At 38.5% G+C, this 20,372-nt stretch overlaps 1 protein-coding gene across 3 annotated transcripts in view; it reads right to left on the bottom strand.

Annotated features, from left to right (window-relative positions):
• Positions 1-19,483, bottom strand: part of Tmem161b (transmembrane protein 161B) — a 104,093-nt gene extending 84,610 nt beyond the window's left edge. For all 3 annotated transcript variants that reach the window (XM_055604067.1, XM_055604069.1, XM_055604068.1), the window contains exon 1: positions 19,359-19,483. Coding sequence is in view for 1 of the 3 variants with exons in the window: in XM_055604068.1 (XP_055460043.1) it covers positions 19,359-19,361 (3 nt within the window). In the remaining 2 variants the exon portion in view is untranslated. The remainder of the gene's footprint in view (positions 1-19,358) is intronic.
• Positions 19,484-20,372: the final 889 nt, after the last annotated feature.

Here is a 20,372-nt window from a genome sequence, read left to right as displayed (position 1 = left end):
GGTCTCACCATTCCTGATTCCAAGTTGTACCACACAGCTATAGTAATGAAACCCCAATGGTATAGGCATAAAAGAGACACATTGATGAATGGAATCAAACTGAAGACTCAAGATATAAATTCACACACCTACAGACACCTAATTTTTGATAAAGAAGCCACAGATACACAATGAAAAAGAGACAGCATTTTCAACAAATGGTGCTGGTCAAACTGGATGTCTCCATGTGGAAGAATGCAAATATGCAAACAGATCCATACTTATTGCCCTTCATGAAATATGTGCAGTTGGATCAAAGACCTCAACATAAAACCATATACAATGACCCTAATAGAAGAAATAGTGGGAATAGCTTTGAACACATTGGCACAGAAGACATTCTGAAAAGAATACCAATAGCACAGGCACTAAGATCTACAATTAATAAATACAATCTCGTGAAACTGAAAACTGTACAGCAAAGGACACAGTCAATCAGACAAAGTGGCAGCCTAAAGAGTAAGAAAATATTTTTACTACCAATAAATTTGATAGAAGATAATATCCAAAACATATGAAGAACTAAAGCTAGATATCAAAAACAAATAACAATTTAAAAATAGAGTATGGACCTAAACAGAGAATTCTTTAAAAAGTAAAGCCAAATGGCTGAAAAACATTTAAATGTTCAAAATTATTAGCCATTAGGGAAATGCAAATCAAAATTAATTTGAGACTCCATCTTAAGCGTGTCAAAATGTCTAAGATCAAAAACACAAGTGACAGCTCAGACTGACAAGAATGTGGAGCAAGGGGACTATTCCTCTATTGCTGGTGAGAGTGCAAACTTGTGCAGCCACTATGGAAGTCAATATAGCATTTTCTTAGAAAGTTGGGAATCGATCTACCTCAAGACCCAGCTATACCACTCTTGGGCATATAGTCAATTGATGCTTCATCCTACCACAAGGACACTTACTAAACCATGTTCACTGATACTCCCCTCATGATAGCCAGAAATTGAAGACAACCTAGTTGTCCCTCAACGGAAGAATGGATAAAAGAAAATGTGGTACACTTACACAAAGGACTACTGCTCTGCTTTAAAAAAAAAAATGGCATCATGAAACTTACAGGAAAATGGACGGAACTAGAAAAAGGTCATCCTGAGTGAGGCAATCCAAACTCAAATACAGTATGTATTCACTTCTTATTAGCCATTAAATAAATGATAGCCAAACTACAATATATAGACCCAGAGAGGATAAGCATAGGGAAAGGCATTAGAGGGGACATATGGATCTCCCTGGGTGGGGGAAAGAGATTTTACGGCTAGACTGAGTGTGGGGCAGGATAAATGGCAGGATCAGGTGAGGAGGGGGAAGGAAAGTAGGGTTGAGGATGGGAATGCAGGGAGAGACAGCTATAACTGAAAGGCATTTGAGGTATAGTATGGAAACCTCATGATAGGGAAACACCGTAAAATATGTAACAGTGATCCTAATGAAATCTCCTAATAATGGGGGTGATGGAGTGCCAACTGGCCTTCTCTTGTCACCAAATGAGTCTTCAGGTAATGAGACTAGGTTGCATTCAACTGAGCTGTCAGCCAACGGAATACCAAAGATATCCCCAAACAATCCAGGCTGTGGTTAAGACAATGGCTTCCTCTGTGCAAGGTGACTGTATGGGGGGGGTGGGGGGGGGGGAGGGAGGTTATGCTGAGGAAAACCCTCACACAACTCAACAAACATGGAAAAGTAGAGCTGGAGCTACATGGTACCTTCACCCCCATCCTCTAATGTCTTTGATGTGGGAAGATACTCTGCAGGCTACCAAAAGAGAAATGTAAATATCAACCCAGCCACAAAACCTTTTACCCATAATTTCTGCAGGACATGCTAGGGTAATGGTGGCACAGAACTTGCAGGAATAGCCAACCAGTCTGATTTGACTTATGCCAGCCTCCACGAGATAGAACATACACTCAACACTGTTTGGATAACCAAGTATCAGAGACTAGATAGCCAAGAGAACTAGGGGAAAGCAAATACCGCTTGTCTAAAGAAAAAAGTAACAATACAATGACTGTTAATGATATTCTGCTATGCTCACAGAATGGTGTCTTATTCAACCATCAGAGGGGCTTTCTCCTACAACAGACAGAAATAAATACAGAGACCAACAGCCAGACATTACCCACAAAGAGAGACTTTAGAACACACAACTCTAAATGGTATTTCTCCATCAAATCCTTCCCCTCATGGATCAGAGAACCCAGGAGAAAAAAGGGTGAAAAGAGTTTAAGAGCCATAGGGGACTTGAGGACACCAGAGAAACAAGGCCTTCTGAATCAACTGAGCAAGACTCACATGAACTCACAGAGACTAAACGGCAAGAATATCGTCTACATCAGGTCTTCTGTGTATATATTATAGCTTCCAGCTTAGTATTTTTATAGGACTCCTAAGTATGTGAACAAGTTGGTCTCTGATTCTCGTTACTGCTCTTTGGGCTCTGTACTTTTTCATGCTTGGTTGTTATCTCCTAGAAACCTGTTCTTTTCTAATAAGAGACAAAAAAAGAATAGATCCGGAGGGGAGGAGAAGTGGGAAGGGACTGGGGGGAATAGATGGTAAGGAAACTGTAATCAAGGTATAGTGCATTAGAAAAGAATCTATTTTCAATAAACAAACAAAAAAAATTTTAATTCAAATAGACCAAAAAAACCCTACACATACATATATGTATATATGTGTCTCTCTATATACATATAGGTTTATGTGTATATGAGTGTGTGATGTGTGTATTTATGTATAGCAAAAGAGACAGAGTCAATGTTAACACTTACAGGTCAGATTAGATACAAGGCCTAAGAACAAAGTGTAGTTTTAGTTCTTTATCCTACTGAACAGAAGCATAAATAAGTATGGACTACATTAAATATGAAAACTGTGGTGATCACAGGTAATATGAACCTGGTCAGAATAAAATAAATAAATGGTGTCAAGGTTCTAGATACTTTGATGGTACATGTAGTGATGTTGGAAAACTCAGATTTTTTTTTTCAAGACTTTCAAATTAGCTCCTAAGAATAAGGATGGCCAGTAGATATAAGTTATAAAAGAATGGAATACCTTCAGATTATGAGAATTTTGGTTAAAAACAGAACACATGTATTGAATGGATGACTAACAACGGACTGTTAAATCTACTTAAGTAACTATAAGCTTAGGTACAATATCAGAAAAACGAATGATCAGGATTTAGAACTTTTAAATGTTGTAAGAATTAAAACACAGATAAATAGCTTTTCCTTTTTTAAAATTTTTTTTTATTTTATGTGCATTAGTATGAAGGTGTTGGATCCCTTGGAACTGGAGTTACAGACAGTTGTGAGCTGCCACGTGGGTGCTGGGAATTGAACCCAGGGCCTTTGGAAGAGCAGACAGTGCTCTTAGCCACTGAGCCATCTCTTCAGCCCCGATAAATAGCTTTTCAATAGCCAAATAAAGCATCAGACAGCATTTAAGATGTCCCTAAAAAACAGACACAACAGGATTTCTGAAGACAGAAAAACAAACAAACAAACAAACAAACAAACATAAAATAAAATAAATGCTAGGGTTATCATCAGAATCAATGTCATTAAAGGAGGGTTGGAAAACTGATAAAATCACACAGGTGAATGACTGACTGACAGCCCTAAACTGAGGCTTTGAAGATGGTTGCTCTAACAGGTTAAGGGATTAAGAACAGTTTAGACTTAATCCAAAAGTGAAATCCTCTCTACCCCAATACTGGTAAAAGCAACATAAATAAGCTCAGACAGACAAGAACTCTTTTTTATGTGTCATCTCCAGCAGCACAGAATTGATTATATGAGCTAGTCCTGCCTTGAGTCAGACATCAGGAAGAGTAAGCTGGACTAAAAGTTTAATTTTCTTTTTCAAAACAAGGCCTTTACCATAAATAAATTTTAGAAAAGCAGCTAAAGAGGCCTGGCACCATGGTTCCATGGGTAATGGTGCCTGAAGCAAACCTTATCACCGGAGTTCAATCCCTGAAACTCACACGGTGTCAAGACCACTCTCATGAACTGTTCTCTCACCTCAGTAGCACGTGTCTCCCCCAAATAAATGCTTCTTCTTTAATGCTAAAAAGAAAAGCAGCTAAAGAGTAAATTTAACAATTGAAACTTATGATTTATGAATTCCTATCAAATGGCATCTTCAGCTATCAAATAACCCATCTTCAGCTATCAAATAATCATCTTCAGCTATCAAATAACCATGCCATATTGTTCAATTTATTCCAACAAACAACAGCATATATAACAACTATGAGTCGAGCTAAAAAGATATTTTTTTTTCATGACTCTATAAGGGACATTGTTTTATTTTTTTATTTTAATTAATTAAGTAATTACAATTTATTCACTTTGTATCCCCGCTGCAGGCCCCTCCATCATCTCCTCCCAGTTCCACCTACCCTCCCACATCTCCCCCTATGCCCTTTTCTTAGTCCAATGATAGGGGAGATCCTCCTCCCCTTCTATATGACCCTAGCCTATCAGGTCTCATCAAGGCCGGCTGCATCAACTTCCTCTGTGGTCTGGCAAGGTGCACCCCCAGGGGGAGGTATCAAAGAGCCAGACACTGAGTTCATGTCAGAGACAGCCCCTGTACCCCTTACTAGGGCACCCACTTGGAAACTGAGCAGCCTATTGGCTTCCTCTGAACAGGGGGTCTAGGTCCTCCCCATGCAAAGTCCTTGGTTGCTATATCAGTCTCTGCAGGACCCCATGGGCCCAGGTTTTTTGGTTCTGTTGTTCTCCTTGTGGAGTTCCTGTCCCTTCAGGATCTTTCTACATCCCTCTTCTTCTATAAGGTGTCCTGCACCCTGCCCAGAGTTTGGCTATGTGTCTCAGTATCTCCTTTGATACCCTGGTGGGTAGAGTCTTTCAGAGCTCCTCTGTGGAAGGTTCCTGTCCTGTTACATAATGGACTACTACTCAGCAATTAAAAACAAGGAAATCATGAAATTTGCAGGCAAATGGTAGGAACTAGAAAGATCATCCTGAGTGAGGTAACCCAAAAGCTGAAAGACACATATGGTGTTTTATACTCACTTACAAGTGGAAATTAGCCATATATTATAGGATAAACATATTAAAATCTATAGTTATAAAGAAGCTAAACAACAAGGAGGACCTAGGGAAGATGCTTAATCCTCATTCAGAAGGGTAAACAGAATAGTCAAGGGAAGTAGGAGAAGACAAGAGATAAATTTTTAAAATGAATTGTTTACAGAATTCTTTACTTTGCCAGTATCGGTTTCATTGTCAAAATAATTTTTAATTTCTTTAAAATAAAAATATAAATTTTACTGTTACTTTCTAACAAAAAAAAGTTAACATATTTTAAAACTGAAGTGCTAAGCTTGAAAGATGGTGCAACAATTAAGAGCACATACTAGGAGGTCCATGCTTTTATTCTCACCTCCCAGGAGGCCAAGGCAAATGGATCATTGAATTCAAGGCCAGCCTGATTTACATACCAAGTTCCAGAAGAGCCAGGACTACATAGATAGACCCTATCTTAAGGAACAAAACAGAACAAAGCCAAACAACAGAATTCAAGCTGCTCTTGTGGAGAACCTCAGATCCCTTCTATCAGCCTTTCCAAGAAGCTCACATCTGGCCTGTAGCTCCAAGGTGTCCACTAGTACTTTTGGCCTCTTTAAGAGGCAGACCTCATGAGAACATACAAATACACACACAAATGAACATAGACGTACTTTTAAAATTATTAAAACTGATTTTTAAAAGTATAAATCTCAAAAAAAAAACTAAACATAAGGTAATTTCTTTATGAAAAATAACAGAAGACATTTTCTTCAATATGAGTTGATAAAGCAAATGAGAAAGTAAAAAATAGAGTAAAGTTTCACAAGAATAGAGGGCATGTTAACACAATTCATAAACGATTCTAACATACTAGTATTAAAATTAATAATTGTTTTAAATGATGTAATGGTTTATTTTAAATGATATAGTTATAGTGAATAAATTGTACAATACCTCATATAATGCAATACTATAGTCATTAAAACACTGACAATGAATCAATTATCTTAGAAGATGTTACTTAGTCACTTCATCTCTAGCTAGGACATGAATAAATATTTCACCTTAGTACTGAAAAGTAACAACAACAAAAAAGCTCAGTCTAAAGAGGGCATCCTAAATTCTCCCACTTTTCTTAAGTGTAAGAATGTTCTCTAACACTGCAGAAAATAGGTCTATATTCAATGAAGTTATTTGCTGAAAGCAACAGACATTTGATTTTTACAAATCATCTTGTTCAAAATAACTCCAACTCAGTCTTTATCATTTACTTCCTCCTGGAACCTTCTATAATTTTCCATTTTCTACCTAAAACCAGTACATATACCTCCAAACTAGCCACTGTCATGCTCAGCTCTGATCACTGATGGAAGGATCTCCCCCACTTAAATTGTACTCATTTCTTCCACTTTACTCCAACCTCGGCTTCCAGGAAGTTATCATGGTAGTTTTAATACCACAAAATAAATATTTACTTCTTGATGAAATAAAAGAACAAAGGGTAAATTTGCGCTGTTGTTTTATTATAGTCACTGTACGAAGCACTGAACTTTAACATAAAGAAAAAGTATTCCTCTTACTACTGAAAAAAACAATATATCATGTTTTCTATACATCTAAGAAAACAATTTAATGTAATGGCTATTTGTGTCACAAATACTTTAATCCACACAAAGTACAAATTACAAACCATGTTAAGTGCACTAGTAATGGTTCATAATGCAAATCTAAAATGAATATTCAGCTATAAGTTTAAAGTTATAAATACAAAACCCAAGAAACTTTAAACATGTATGTCTAAAGTTAACTGTTGGTTAAATGCACTTATGGTGAATATTTTAAGGCATTAAATAATTAAACACAATACAGTACCATGTAGTTTTGTCATTAGCTACACAACAATTGGAAAGCTCTCTCTTCCATACTCATTTTTTACCTCTACAAAAATTGGCAAATGACCGTTCAAATCCCAAGCAGATCTTACTGCTTATGAATTTCACATTTTAACCAAATACATATCTAGTTTTGAAAATTTAACAGCTTTATATGACCAACAATGTCTGACATTAAGTTTTTGGCTAATGATAATAAATAATGATCACTTACTTAAAAGGATGAAATGAGCTACAACTTTTAAGAAGCTTCAAAGCAAACTAACAGTTACAAATTATTGAAAAGACTAGACTTAGCCCACTCCTCTACAGTCTCACCTCAATCAACCAACCAACCAACCAAACAAACAAACAAACAAGCAAACAAACAAACAAATCCCCAGGGTCACTGACATGCTTGGAGAGTTAGGTAAAGCCTTTACTACCAAGCCTGAGGACCTGAGTGGGATCTCCTGGACACACACAGTAGAAAAACAACTCCTAGCCATTTTCAGATCTCCATACACATTCCACACCAGGCAAGTGCACCTGTTGCTACACACACACACACACAGGTACTCAATATTTTTTTAAAATCTTTTTATCTTCAGAAACTTGTGACTTATTTTTTTTTAACTCTATTATAGAAACTTAGTAAATTCTCCCTTTAAGTGACCTGAAGGTTTTGTTTTTTAAATGGTAAGGATTGTTTTTTTCTCCTAATCAGTGGCTATTAAGAGAAAAGAGTTAGGAATATGGCTTAGCACTGGAAAAATAATGGAACAAAATTCCTTGAGGGTATGATTCATACACCAGGAATCTCTGCACTTGGGAAATTTTATCAGGAAACTAGGGTCAAAGCTAGCCTGCCTTACAGAGTTAAAGTTCTAGGGTGGCCTCAGGTCCATATTGGAAGAAGAGGAAAAGGACATTAGAACTATGATGACCACAAACACTTCTAGTAAAAATGATTGATGGACAAACTATACAAAAATGCAAGCACTCAATAAGCATTAGTTGAAATTATACCAGAAAATAATTTTAATCTCAAAAAATGAGCCTTTCAAGTCATAATCTCCAGTATAATAAATGTTTTGCGGTTTTTTTTTCTATTTTTCTTTTTTCTTTTTTTCAGAAAAATATGTCGACAATTACTTCCAAAATCCAGTTGACAAGTCATCTACTTTTTTATCTTACAAAGTGTAAGACAATTTTCAAGCACAATAAATACAAAATTTGCTGGGCATGGTAGCATACTCCCATAATCCCAGGTCCTGGAAGTTGGTGGCAAAAACCAAACAGCAACACTTATGAAATAAGAATCAATGGTTTCCCTTTTGAATAAGGCTAAACACAAAAGAATGGTTCCAGTGACAGAATAATAATAACACAGACATCCCCAGAAGCCTAAAGAATAAGAACCAGCCCCCTGAGCCAAGATGGTGTAGCACACAGTTTCTGAGCTGTGGAAGAGCTAAACCTCTGAGTTGGTGAGTGGAAGGATCTCTATCCCAGGAAAACAACGGTGAGGCTTTCTAAAAAATAGGGAACATCGCAGGAGGTGAAAACTTTGGTCTCGAGTCACCCGGGGACTTGTTTGGGAAAGGTGAGAAATGATCCTTTGATCTCCCAGCACTCCCCTCTCCCAGACCTCTCGTGAGACAGTGGACTCATCTTTCTCAGTGCAGACCTAACTGCCTGGGGTCTGCAGCCGCTGAGGCAGAGCTCCAAGCCCTTTAGTGGCAAATGCCAGCAGTACCTGTCTCTGAGTCCTAGATTCGCACGGCGGCTGCACCATCCTCCAGGGCCCCAGTCTGCTAGACGCCATACTAACTCTGCAGGATCGCCATCACTCACGGTAAGGCCCGCCCAATCCCACAGTGACAGAAAATACGCTATATACTCACCAAAACCAGGCAGAAACGTCATACAAGCTAGATAGGCGCTGGACCTCCCAAGCTTGGAGACCACAGTGAAGAGACCCCAGGACTTCCCAGAAAGCATCTGGACTAGCAACCCAGTCTCCAGTTACAGTGGGACTTCCTAACCTGGCAGCGGAGCAGCACTGAGCTGGCGGGGCACATCAGCCCTCCAGTTTAAGACTATCCAGGGCCAAACCAGAGAACAGACAGCCTGATTACCCTGATTCCTACTGACGTGACCACCTTGAAATCTCCAGCTGCAGCAGGACCTCACAAACTGGCAGTGACAGCAGCACGGAGCTGGTGGAGCACATCAAAGAAGCAGGTCCAAACCAGAGAGCAGAGAGCCCGGATACCCCGATCTCTGCCAAGTGACCTGACTGTAAGTGACTTCAACATAAAACCAGATACTCTAAATCAGTTGGAAAAAAAAAGTAGGGAACAGCCTAGAACTCATTGGCACAGGAGACAACTTCCTGAACAGAACACCAACAGCACTGGCTCTAAGAGCAACAATCAATAAATGGGACCTCATGAAACTGAAAAGCTTCTGTAAAGCAAAGGACACCGTCATCAAAACAAAACGACTGCCTACAGATTGGGAAAGAATCATCACCAACCCTTTATCTGACAGAGGGCTAATATCCGGTATATATAAAGAACTAAAGAAGCAGAAAAGCAACAAACCAAGTAATCCAATTAAAAAATGGGGAACAGAGCTAAACAGAGAATTCTCTGTAGAGGAATATCGAATGGCAGAGAAACACTTAAAGAAATGCTTAACCTCATCAGCCATTAGGGAAATGCAAATCAAAACGACCCTGAGATTTCACCTTACACCCATCAGAATGGCACTCAAGTGACAACACATGCTGGAGAGGTTGTGGTGAAAGCGGAACCCTCCTCCATTGCTGGTGGGAATGTAAACTGGTACAACCACTTTGGAAGTCAATCTGGCGCTTTCTCAGACAATTAGGAGTAGTGCTACCTCAAGACCCTGCTATACCACTCCTAGGTATATACCCAAAATTTGCTCAAGTACACAACAAGGACATTTGTTCAACCATGTTTGTAGCAGCTTTATTTGTAATAGCCAGAACTTGGAAACAACCCAGATGTCCATCAACGGAGGAATGGATACAGAAATTGTGGTATTTTTACACAATGGAATACTACTCAGCAATCAAAAAGGAGGAAATCATGAAATTTGCAGGCAAATGGTGGGATCTAGAAAAGATCATTCTGAGTGAAGTATCCCAGAAGGAGAAAGACAAACATGGTATATACTCACTTATATAGACCTACAAGATATGATAAACATAATGAAATCTACACACCTAAAGAAGATAATCAAGAAAGTGGACAAGGGCGAAGATGATCAATCCTCATTTAGAAAGACAAATGGGATGTGCATTAAAATTATGACAGGAGTCTACTGCAAAAAGCATCTGAAAGACTCTAACTAGCAGTGTTTCAAAGCAGACACTAAGACTCATAACCAAACCCTCGGCAGAGTGCAGGGAATCATATGAAAGAAGGGGAGTTAGTATGATGGGGGAAAAAATAGGAGCTCCACAAGGACCAAATATATCTGGGCACAGGGTCTTTTCTGAGACTGACATTCAACCAAGGACCATGTATGGATATAACCTAGAACTTCTGTCCAGGTGTGGCCCATGGTAGCTCAGTAACCAAGTAGTTTTCCAAAGTAAGGGGAACAAGGACTATTTCTAACAGGATCTCAAGGGCAGGCTCTTTGACCTCCCCACCCCACCCCCCAGGGGAGGAGCAGTCCTGTTAGGCCACAGAGGAGGACTTTGCAGCCAGCCCTAAAGATACCTGATAAAACAGGGTCAAATGAAAGGGGAGGAGGTCCTCCCCTATCAGTGGATGTGGAAAGGGGCAGGGAAGAGACCAGGGAGGGAATGTGGGGTTGGGGAGGGAATGAGGGAGCGGGATACAGCTGGGACACAGAGTTAACAAAATGTAACTAAAAAGAAAAATAAAATTAAAAAAAAGGATAAGAACCATTTATAATTAGTAACTTACAATCATCATAAATCAGTAAAAGGAAGCAGAAGGTGACACTGCTTTTCCAAGTTGATCATGCCAGTAGAGCAAACAGAAACAATCAGCAAATAAGGATAACAAACTCCAGCTGAGCACAGAATGGTGTGAAGGACAAACAGATAATTCAGGTAACTGAGATTATTATTTTTAAAGGCTGCTATTTATCACAGAGATTAAAAAAAAGTGAAGTTTACTTTAAAAAGTAAACACAGGATTTTAACTCAGTAATCAAACACTTCCCTCAACATTGCAAAACTAAAACCTAACTGTGCTAAGTATTAATGGCAGGCACTGGCTGTTGGCAGCCTGCAATGAATATTCATAAACTAGAACAGTAAGGCTCCTAGTGATAAGGCACTTGCACTGGACAAAAGTTCCTTTTTCTCTCTTCCTTGCCCATTCAGTCTATCTACATCTCCTCTAATTCCAAACCTCTTTACACCTAAGAATTTGCTGCAAAGATACTATCACTATCAGCCAGCAGGTGTTTCCAACCTGTGTGACATGTACTGCAGGACAACTATGATTGTGACCCAACACAAAATAGTAAATTTGCATAAAATATGACAGTTTTTTTAATGTGACTTCTCCTGTAACTCAACTGTATAGTTGTTGAGCATGAACTTGAGATAACAATGCCTTATCAAAAGTCCTATTTTACATCTAAAAAAAAAAATCTGTGCTAATTAAACTGTTAGTGGTTGTGAAGAAGTCTGTCTGCTCACAAAATGGAAGGGAAGGCAAGCGGCTCTGAGAGATTAGTTTTTGTAACTCTTATGGAAACAAAGTTTCAGTTGTAAGCAATAGCCATTACAACAGATGGAACAAGTATGATACAGAACACTTACAATAATTAAGAAACACTTGTCAGCATTACTTCAAGTCCATGCCCAGACTTAAATGATTAATACTCTAGTATGAAGGAATGTTTTTTTTTTAAACTAGATATAGTTAGGCAAAAGAGATACTAAGAACTCTATACTGTGACACTCTGTAACAGTGAAACAAGTTTGACACTTGACTTAGAAATGTCAACCATGTCTTCTCCTGCTTCAGATCACTTCCCCCTGGAGGTGCAGCCTTGCCAGGCCATAGAAGAAGAGGATGCAGCCAGTCCTGATGAGACCTGATAGGCTAGGGTCAAATGGAAGGGGCAGACGACCTCCCCTATCAGTGGACTAGGGGAAAGGCATAGGGGTAGAAGAGGGAGGGAGGCTGGGATTGGGAGGAGATGAGGCAGGGAGCCACAGCCGGGATACAAAGTGAATAAATCGTAATAAATAATAAATAAAAAAAGAAATGTCAACCATGCTATGTTTAACTGTCATAACCATTTTTTCTAATACTATTTGTTACATCCAGTATCATCTAGGCTTGGGATAATTTTTCAAAAGTATAATTATATAAATTATAAAAATTACTATTGTTAAACACAAAAGCTCAGGCTAGTGTTGAACCTGTGATTCTCTTGCCTCAGCCTTTAGAGGAGCTAAGATTATAAGCTTGAACCAAGACTAACAAAAATTATTATTGCTTATTATAATATTATCTCTATAAGGAAATCATGTTTAATTTTTAATGCTGGGTTAAATTTTTGAAATAAAATTATTTTACAAGTTAAAAGTTATCAAATTAAGCAATAATCAGCCTGACCAAGTGCACAGTGGCCCAGGAAGCTTATAAGTCAAGTTCTATCACCACTATCTGTTTCTGTGGAAAGGTTCCTCTACTTTTATTGTGCCTCCATCGGTAAAACTGTAGTTAAAACAAAACAAAACCGCAGAATTTAACTACTTCATAAGGACTTAAATGAAATTAACTTTTAGAATAGCTGATGAATTACAACTGCTAAAAATACATTCAGCTATTAAATTCAATGTTTATCCAGCTGTAGTGTGATAACCCTGACAAAAGCAACTGACGAGAGACAGCTGTTCTGGCTTACAGTTCTAGGGTAGTCAGGGAGCAGGAACTTGAAGCAGTAAGTCACACTCCATCTACAGTCAAGATCAGCGAGCAATGAATAAATACACTCATGAGAAGAGGGTGGATAGGACAGGAAGGGGATGAGAAAAGGGGCTACAGTTGGAATACAAAGTGAATAAATTGCAATAAACAAATAAATAATTAAATAAGGAAAAAGCAAAGTGAATGTATTGTAATAAGTCAATAAAAAAGAAAAATAAACACATACATATACAAAGATCCAGCCAGTATAATTCCAACCATACATAAAAAGAAAGAAGCACTTATACTTGGTGATCATTCCACATCTATGATGATTAATAACAATTATAATAAAATCATTTTCTGCTCTTGATATTATCAAATTAGAAATTACTAGTTAGTAGATAACACTCTCATGAGTCAAATAGCACTGATCTGTATGATGTTATATATATTTGCATGCATTAGTAGATACATGTACACACATACTAGATGCATAGCCCATATTTATAAATGAATAATCACATATACACACATTTTATGTAAATTTAATTGTATTAGTATCCTTATGAAATATTTAGGACATTTTTATAGTAAAAGTGTGTTATTTATCAGCAAATCAAAACTAATTCCATGTACCTTATGTACCTGAAAATCACACTCAACTTTGTCAATAAAACTGTAAAGGTTGTTAAACTTTCTCTGATGAAAATATTGGAGTTAATTTGATTTAAATAAAGTGACTAATCATTATACAGAAGTCCTAAGAATCACATGTGTGAGCATGTGTATTTAGTATAATGCAAGGTGACTTTTGTAATGTTTAAAGAAATACCAGTAAAAAAATTCCTTCTGTAACTTATATCAAAGTTGGAATTCATTAGTTCATATAAAATAAGGTTAATAATGTGCTAAAATAGCGAACTTAATAAATTTGTAAGTTTAAAAAACAAGATTCTCAATGAATGACAATATATTGTAAAAAAAAATGAAAAGATATATCACTCTGGCAAAAGTAATAGATAATGGAGAGGACATGCACAACAACAGAAACTATGCATACAACCCCAAAGCTAATGCATGCAGACAAAACACCGAGACATAAAATTAACTAAATATTGAGTTCAGGAAAAAAAACAAAACAAAACAAAACAAAAAAAAAAAACTTCAAGGGGTTTTAGAATTTAGAGCACTTGCTACTCTTTAAGAGGACAAAGACTGGTTCTGAACACTCACATATGACTCACAACTGTCTGTTACAGCAGTTCTAGGGGATCAACACCTTCTGGCCTCTGTACCAAACATACATATGGTACGTGTGTGTATGTATATATATACGCATATATATACATACACACACATATACATACACAGAAACACAAGACCCACATACAGGCAAGCGCTCATATCTAGAAAATAAAAAATAAATCTTTAAACAATAAAAGGCTTCATTTTTTTCAGTAAGTGATGCAAAACTGCAATCTATGAAAGCAATGCCACTATCTACATACTTAAAAATAATTATCTATAATCATCCTATTCACTGAAAACCTAGAATTTTACTGGAAATCTTACATTTATTCTTCACTACAGCGTGCAGCCACCACATCACTTTCTATCCATCCCCGCTGCTTTCTTTTTTTTTTAATTTCAGTTTATTTACTTTACATTCAAAAGGTGCCCCTTCCTCCTCTCCCAGTCTTCCCCTTCCCCTACTATCCCCTTCCTTTCTCCCTTTTCCCCAAGAAAACGGTGCATCCCCCTTCCTGTTGTATCAACCCTCCCCATCACATTAAGTCACATCAGGACTGAGTATATCCTCAACCCCTGAGGCCACCCTGCCAGCAGAAGTGATCCAATATGTTAGAAACAACACGCCTCCCCCCACCCCCATCACCTATTGGCCTCATCTGTGCAGGAGGCCTAGATCCAGACCATGCATGCTCCTTAGTTGATGTCTCAGTATCTGTAAGACCCCACTGGACTGGGTTAGTTGTCTCTGTTGGTCTTCTTGTGATGTTCTTGTCCCCTCCAGGTCCTTCCATCTTTCCCCTTCCAACACTTCCACTATGTTCACAGTGGCTTTATTTGTAATAGCCTGAAACTGGACCAACCTAGATGCCTCTCAAATGAAGAATGGTTACAGAAATTGTGGTACATTTACACAATGGAATACTACTCAGCTATTAAAAACAAATCATGAAATTTGCAGGCAAATGAATGGAACTAGAAAAGATCATCCTAAGTGAGGTAACCCAGACCCAGAAAAGACAGATGAAACAGGAGCCTAACTTGACTGGAAAGCTCCAGCCAGCAGCGGACAGAAACAGATGCTGGGACTTGCAGCCAAGCATAGGTGGAGCTCCCCAGGGATCCTGTGAAAGTGTTGGGGTAAAGACAGAAGGGACCTTCTGCTTTCTTTGCTTCATTTACCACAGCTAGCATACTGTTTGCTTCACTACAGGATCAGCAATCAGCCTCTCTGAATAGAAACAAGCTCCCAAAAGGCAGTTATTTGTTTTATAGACAGTTATATCCTTGGCCTATCAATGTTGAAAAAAAATAGTGAATGAGTGATTGAATAAGTATCCTCTGAAATAAGAATAGGACTTTTTTAACACTTGTCAGGTAAAACAGAGGTATAGTCATTTCAGCCAAACCAATTATGTTTTACATAATTCCAGAGCAGATGGTAAACTATAGTTTGTCTTCTCCAAAACTCATGCTAACATTTAATTTCCACTGCATTAAGAGGGAAGAAACTTAACCTAACTCATCTTTCAGGATATTGCCATTGGGATGTAATTAAAATCAGACAAGGTCACCACAGCAGTTCCTATAATTAAAGTGAGGAAAGATATATGCATTAACATATGCACACCCTAACTCTTGCCATATGTCTACCTGAAACACTACACTCTTGCCAGCGAAGCCATCATTAGATGAGGTCTCTCAACCTTGGACCAGAACTCTGAACCACTAAATCCATTTCTCACAATTTACATCCTGTGGTATTACACTATCAGCTATGGAAAATGGAATAAAACAGGTGGTACACAGGAATAAAAGGGAGTTAACAACTTGTTTTTTCTACAAAGGTGCTCAGCGATAATTGGTTGAATTAACCAAATACTGGAGAAATAGGAACTCTCTAATATAGCATTGACCAGGCCTCTTGAAGGAAAAAAGAGCAAAGAAGAATCTCTGAAAAAGGAAATCAGAAAACTTCAGAATAAACTCAAATCTCTGCCACTACATGCTCAATGCTGAAATCTCCTTAGAGCCTGACCTTCAAACTACATGTCTGATTTTAACTCGAATGCAAAAGAACTTCTAATAAATACACTCAAGTTTCTTAGCCTTCCAGCTTTCCTCTAAGGATGGTCTGAAGACCACTTGCTTCAGACTTAACTATAGAAGTTATTAGAAATAACACTCAGAGTTGGGAGTGATGGATCACACAATAATTACAGCACTTGGGAGGCTGAAGCATGAAAGCATGGAGTTCAAAGCCAGCTTGAACTTGTATTTAAACAAACAAGCAAAGATTCTGAAATTTCACCACTCAATAATGGGGTCCAAATGTACATTTCCAAGTTCACAGATAACATCTATTCCTTGACTCCCCCAATTTAAAATCAATTCATTGGTCTGTACTCTTTAAGCACACTGCATGTACTTACTTCTCTCATAATACCTATCACACTAACTCTTGCCAGCTCTACTCCTCACCAACTCTGACTATAGTAATGCTTTCTGTCTCCCCAGAGCTAACAACAAATTATTATAAAATGCTACATTAACTAAACAAGCCACAAGGCATCTACAACTGAAAATACTAGCTCTAATCACTCTACTGTTCTCCCACAAATTAGCATGAATGCAAGATTTCCATCACAATAGAAAGTATAACAGAATTGGTATGTTGATAAATTTCCTACTGAATATTTTCACAAACTGAAAGAAAAAGAATTCAGTCTCTATCACAAGTCTATTGTCATTTGCTCACCAAACAAGAACCTGATATATACAGCACAGCTCTGAAGTTTAGGGCTACATAGCATATCAGAGAATGAGATGGCAGAATAAATTTATAACCAATTAAACTGAAAAAACAAAATGTCCAGTATGCAGAAGCATTTATAACACAGTAGTGAAATACTTGGCCTAATATAAAGACAAAGATTCCAAGACTATCCAGATGATATATGAAATTATTAAAAAAGAAAGATTTTATTAAAATTTTAAAAAAAGAATTAAAAGGACAAGGAAACCAGATTAAATCTTAATCATGAAAGAAAGTTCTAAGTGACTGAATGTACAAGAATCAGAAGATGACTAAATCCCAATTCTTTCAAAGGAATCTAGAACTTCTTATACTGCTAGTGATCTTAGCAAATTCATGAGCCTAATGAGCAGAACCTGGGTCTTCAGAGTTCCTTTGTAGTGCTCTTCTCATTATATGGTTGGCAATTTAAAAGAAACTGTTAATTCAACCACACTGTGACCTAAATTCAGTCCATCCTCATTTCATTTTTTTTTCTTAAGGATTCCAATCATTGACTGCAAATATGTACAAAAACATGATCAATTTCATAGCTGTAAACAACTTCAGTCAAGTAACTCAAAAAGTAAGTTTTTGTCACAATGGAGACAGCTAACTACCAGGCCCCACATTGTGAAAAATCACCATGAGTTTAGCTAAAAGTATAGATACTTCTTTAGAGCTGCCAGATTATTTCTATGGATCTCAGAATACAGGGAACACAGTCTAATTCAGCTCTGTAACTATCACAAATTTAAGAAATTTATTTACACACTATCATCAACTTAGCAGACTAAGTCAAAAATTTACACTTAAGAAACTAAGATCAAGTTCATGAGATGTCACCTCAAGTATATCACTGCCTATCTCTAGACTCCACATTCTTCCTTATGTAAAATTTAAAGGGATTAGGAGGTTGACTTGATTTTGATTCCTTCCAGTTCTGATGTTCCCTCTCTAATTTCATTATGCCAAATGAAAACAGACCTCTCTTAAGGAATGTAAGCTATATTATTCAGAGGTTCAAAACATTAAAAAAAAAAAAAAAAAAGCTGCTAAAAGAAATGTCACATGGTAGAGTGCAACTGGAACCAGATGAGTTTTTATTCTCAAGTAAATCCTTCTAAAATTATCACACAGAACAGCTAAAACTGGCAGTATTTGACCCTGAAAAAGGAGGCATGGCCAAACTGGGAGTAGTGACATGTCTTTGATCCCAGCACTTGGGAAGTAAAGGCAGATTGATCTGTGAATGGGAGGACAGCCTGGTGTACATAAAAAGAAAGCAGCATGGTCAACTGAAGCTAGAATCCAAGACAGAAGCCCCTGAAGATGAGGGTTTGAAATCTTCCACGTGGCTGATTGCCTGTTTAATTTTACCAGAACCTTGTGATCTTGGAAACAGTAAGTCTGTTTTTAAAATCCTTTTATGTTCCAGAAAACAGTTTACTTCCGTTACCATCCCCTACACACCAACTTGCCCTCCTCCCACCTTTCTACAATAAAGCCAAACCTAGACCTTTCAAAATCCCAGTGTTCATTGCATACGTTAACTTCTTAACTGTGTGATTAGTCAACATCCACCAGTAAGAAGTCTAGTTCTTATCTAAAGTTGATTAAGACTTTTTTTTTTTCTTACAAGTCACTGAACGTTGTCCTTCTTTGCACCTTTAACAGCACAGTAACTCTCTGAATGACTGACCTCACAGTAAAATACCCTTTGGTTACCCTGCTTTCCATCTTACCTTCCCTTACCAGGTTCTTTCTATATTTACTTACCTCTATGAAATCATTTTCACCTAACCTTTAAGACACTTGTAAATATTACGACTGAGGCTATTCTCCCTACTAAAACAGAAATGTACAAAGGAAAATTACAAATTTTTGAGTTGGTACTCAACTTGGGCATTTTTTTAAAGTGACAATATTTCCATTTCTGAAATAGTTTAGTTTTAAGAGAAATCCAATTTTGTCTTAAGTGCCCCTCGTTGCTTGTCTCTAAGAAGGAGACAAGTAGTGTTCGAAGGTACTTCTATGTCCTTAAATTCTTGTCCCCAAGCCTGAGGCGGGAAAGGTAGCAGAGACAAGCTGATGAGTTGAGCAAGGTCATCTGTGGGCCACCTGGTGCCACAGGCCAAATGCGATGGCAGCATACTAGTTCTGCGTATTCCGGCAGACCCGACCTCCCACGACCCCACAGGTCCCTCCGCCGGAACCCCTGCGGCGGCCGCGCACACTCCGAGCAGGGGGGGTGGGGGTGGTCGTGCCAGCAGTTCATCCCAATGCTTCAGCAGGTTCCATTCTGAGCAGGGGCATCCACCGGCTCCTTTCACAGACTGACCTCCCCGCCCTTTCCTCCTGAAGGTTCTCACTCTGGTCCTCAAAGAAGGACTCACCATAACGCCCAGAATAGGTCGTGAGGCAGACACTCTAGAGTCGCCGGGACGGTCTTAAATATCCCCTCCAGGTTCTGCAAAACCGATTTCTCCAAAACGCGAGGTAAAAGGTCTTCCGGCTCTGCCGGAAGTCCTGCCCGCGAGGGACAGGAAGTTCCTCCCTCTCCTCACCACCGGTGACCCCACGCCACGCAGAGAGGAGGAGCCGCAAGGCGTCCTCTAAAGCTACTTCCGTGAGTATGAGGATAGGGCGGGGGTGGGGGCTGACCTTGAGAGCTCAGGGGCGCAGGCGCACAGGTAGGTGGGCGTGGCGGCGTGCGTCCGGCGGGTTTCTAGGTAGGCTGGGTGCTTTCCCACCGATCTGGTGGTCGTGTTTGTTTTGGAGCAGCGATCAGCTGAGTGGTTGTAGACCAGTTACCCTGTCGGCTGAATGAGGATAAAGAGCATCCTAGGCTGTATTCGTGCGGAGGTAACTCAGAAATTATCGAATTCAGCCAGCATCCTATCTTTCGGTTTTCCTTACGCAGTACCTTGGAATCTTGGTAAAAACCGACGTCCTGCCTAAGCACCATCCTCTCTCAGGGCAATGGAATGTGGCCTTGCCCTTCACAGATGCCTGCTGAAGCCAAAGGCTGTCCACCGAGAACAAAAGCACTGAGAAAATTCGATATGGGCACAACCTACCTACTAATACCAATATAAACAGAAAAAAACATAACACGAAGTGAAATTTTCATATTCATATAGATGCTTTGTGACACCCCCTCCACTCGATATCCGTACCAGTGAACTCTGTCTTTTTTATTGTGATGAAAGCTAACTAACGCTGGAGGTTAATTTGAAATAACTACCATGCATCTTTGATCCAGAAATCTATCACACCATTTGAGAAGACTTATGGAAACTTTCCTTATCTTACCTTCATCATGAGACATCTTTCTTTCTTTCTCTTTCTTTCTTTCTTTCTTTCTTTCTTTCTTTCTTTCTTTCTTTCTTTCTTTCTTTCTTTCTTTC

Source organism: Psammomys obesus, unplaced genomic scaffold (assembly GCF_907164565.1).
Source record: "Psammomys obesus unplaced genomic scaffold, mPsaObe1.curated_primary_1811, whole genome shotgun sequence".
NCBI classification, from domain to species: domain Eukaryota; kingdom Metazoa; phylum Chordata; class Mammalia; order Rodentia; family Muridae; genus Psammomys; species Psammomys obesus.
This window is presented reverse-complemented; position numbering and strand designations above follow the sequence as displayed.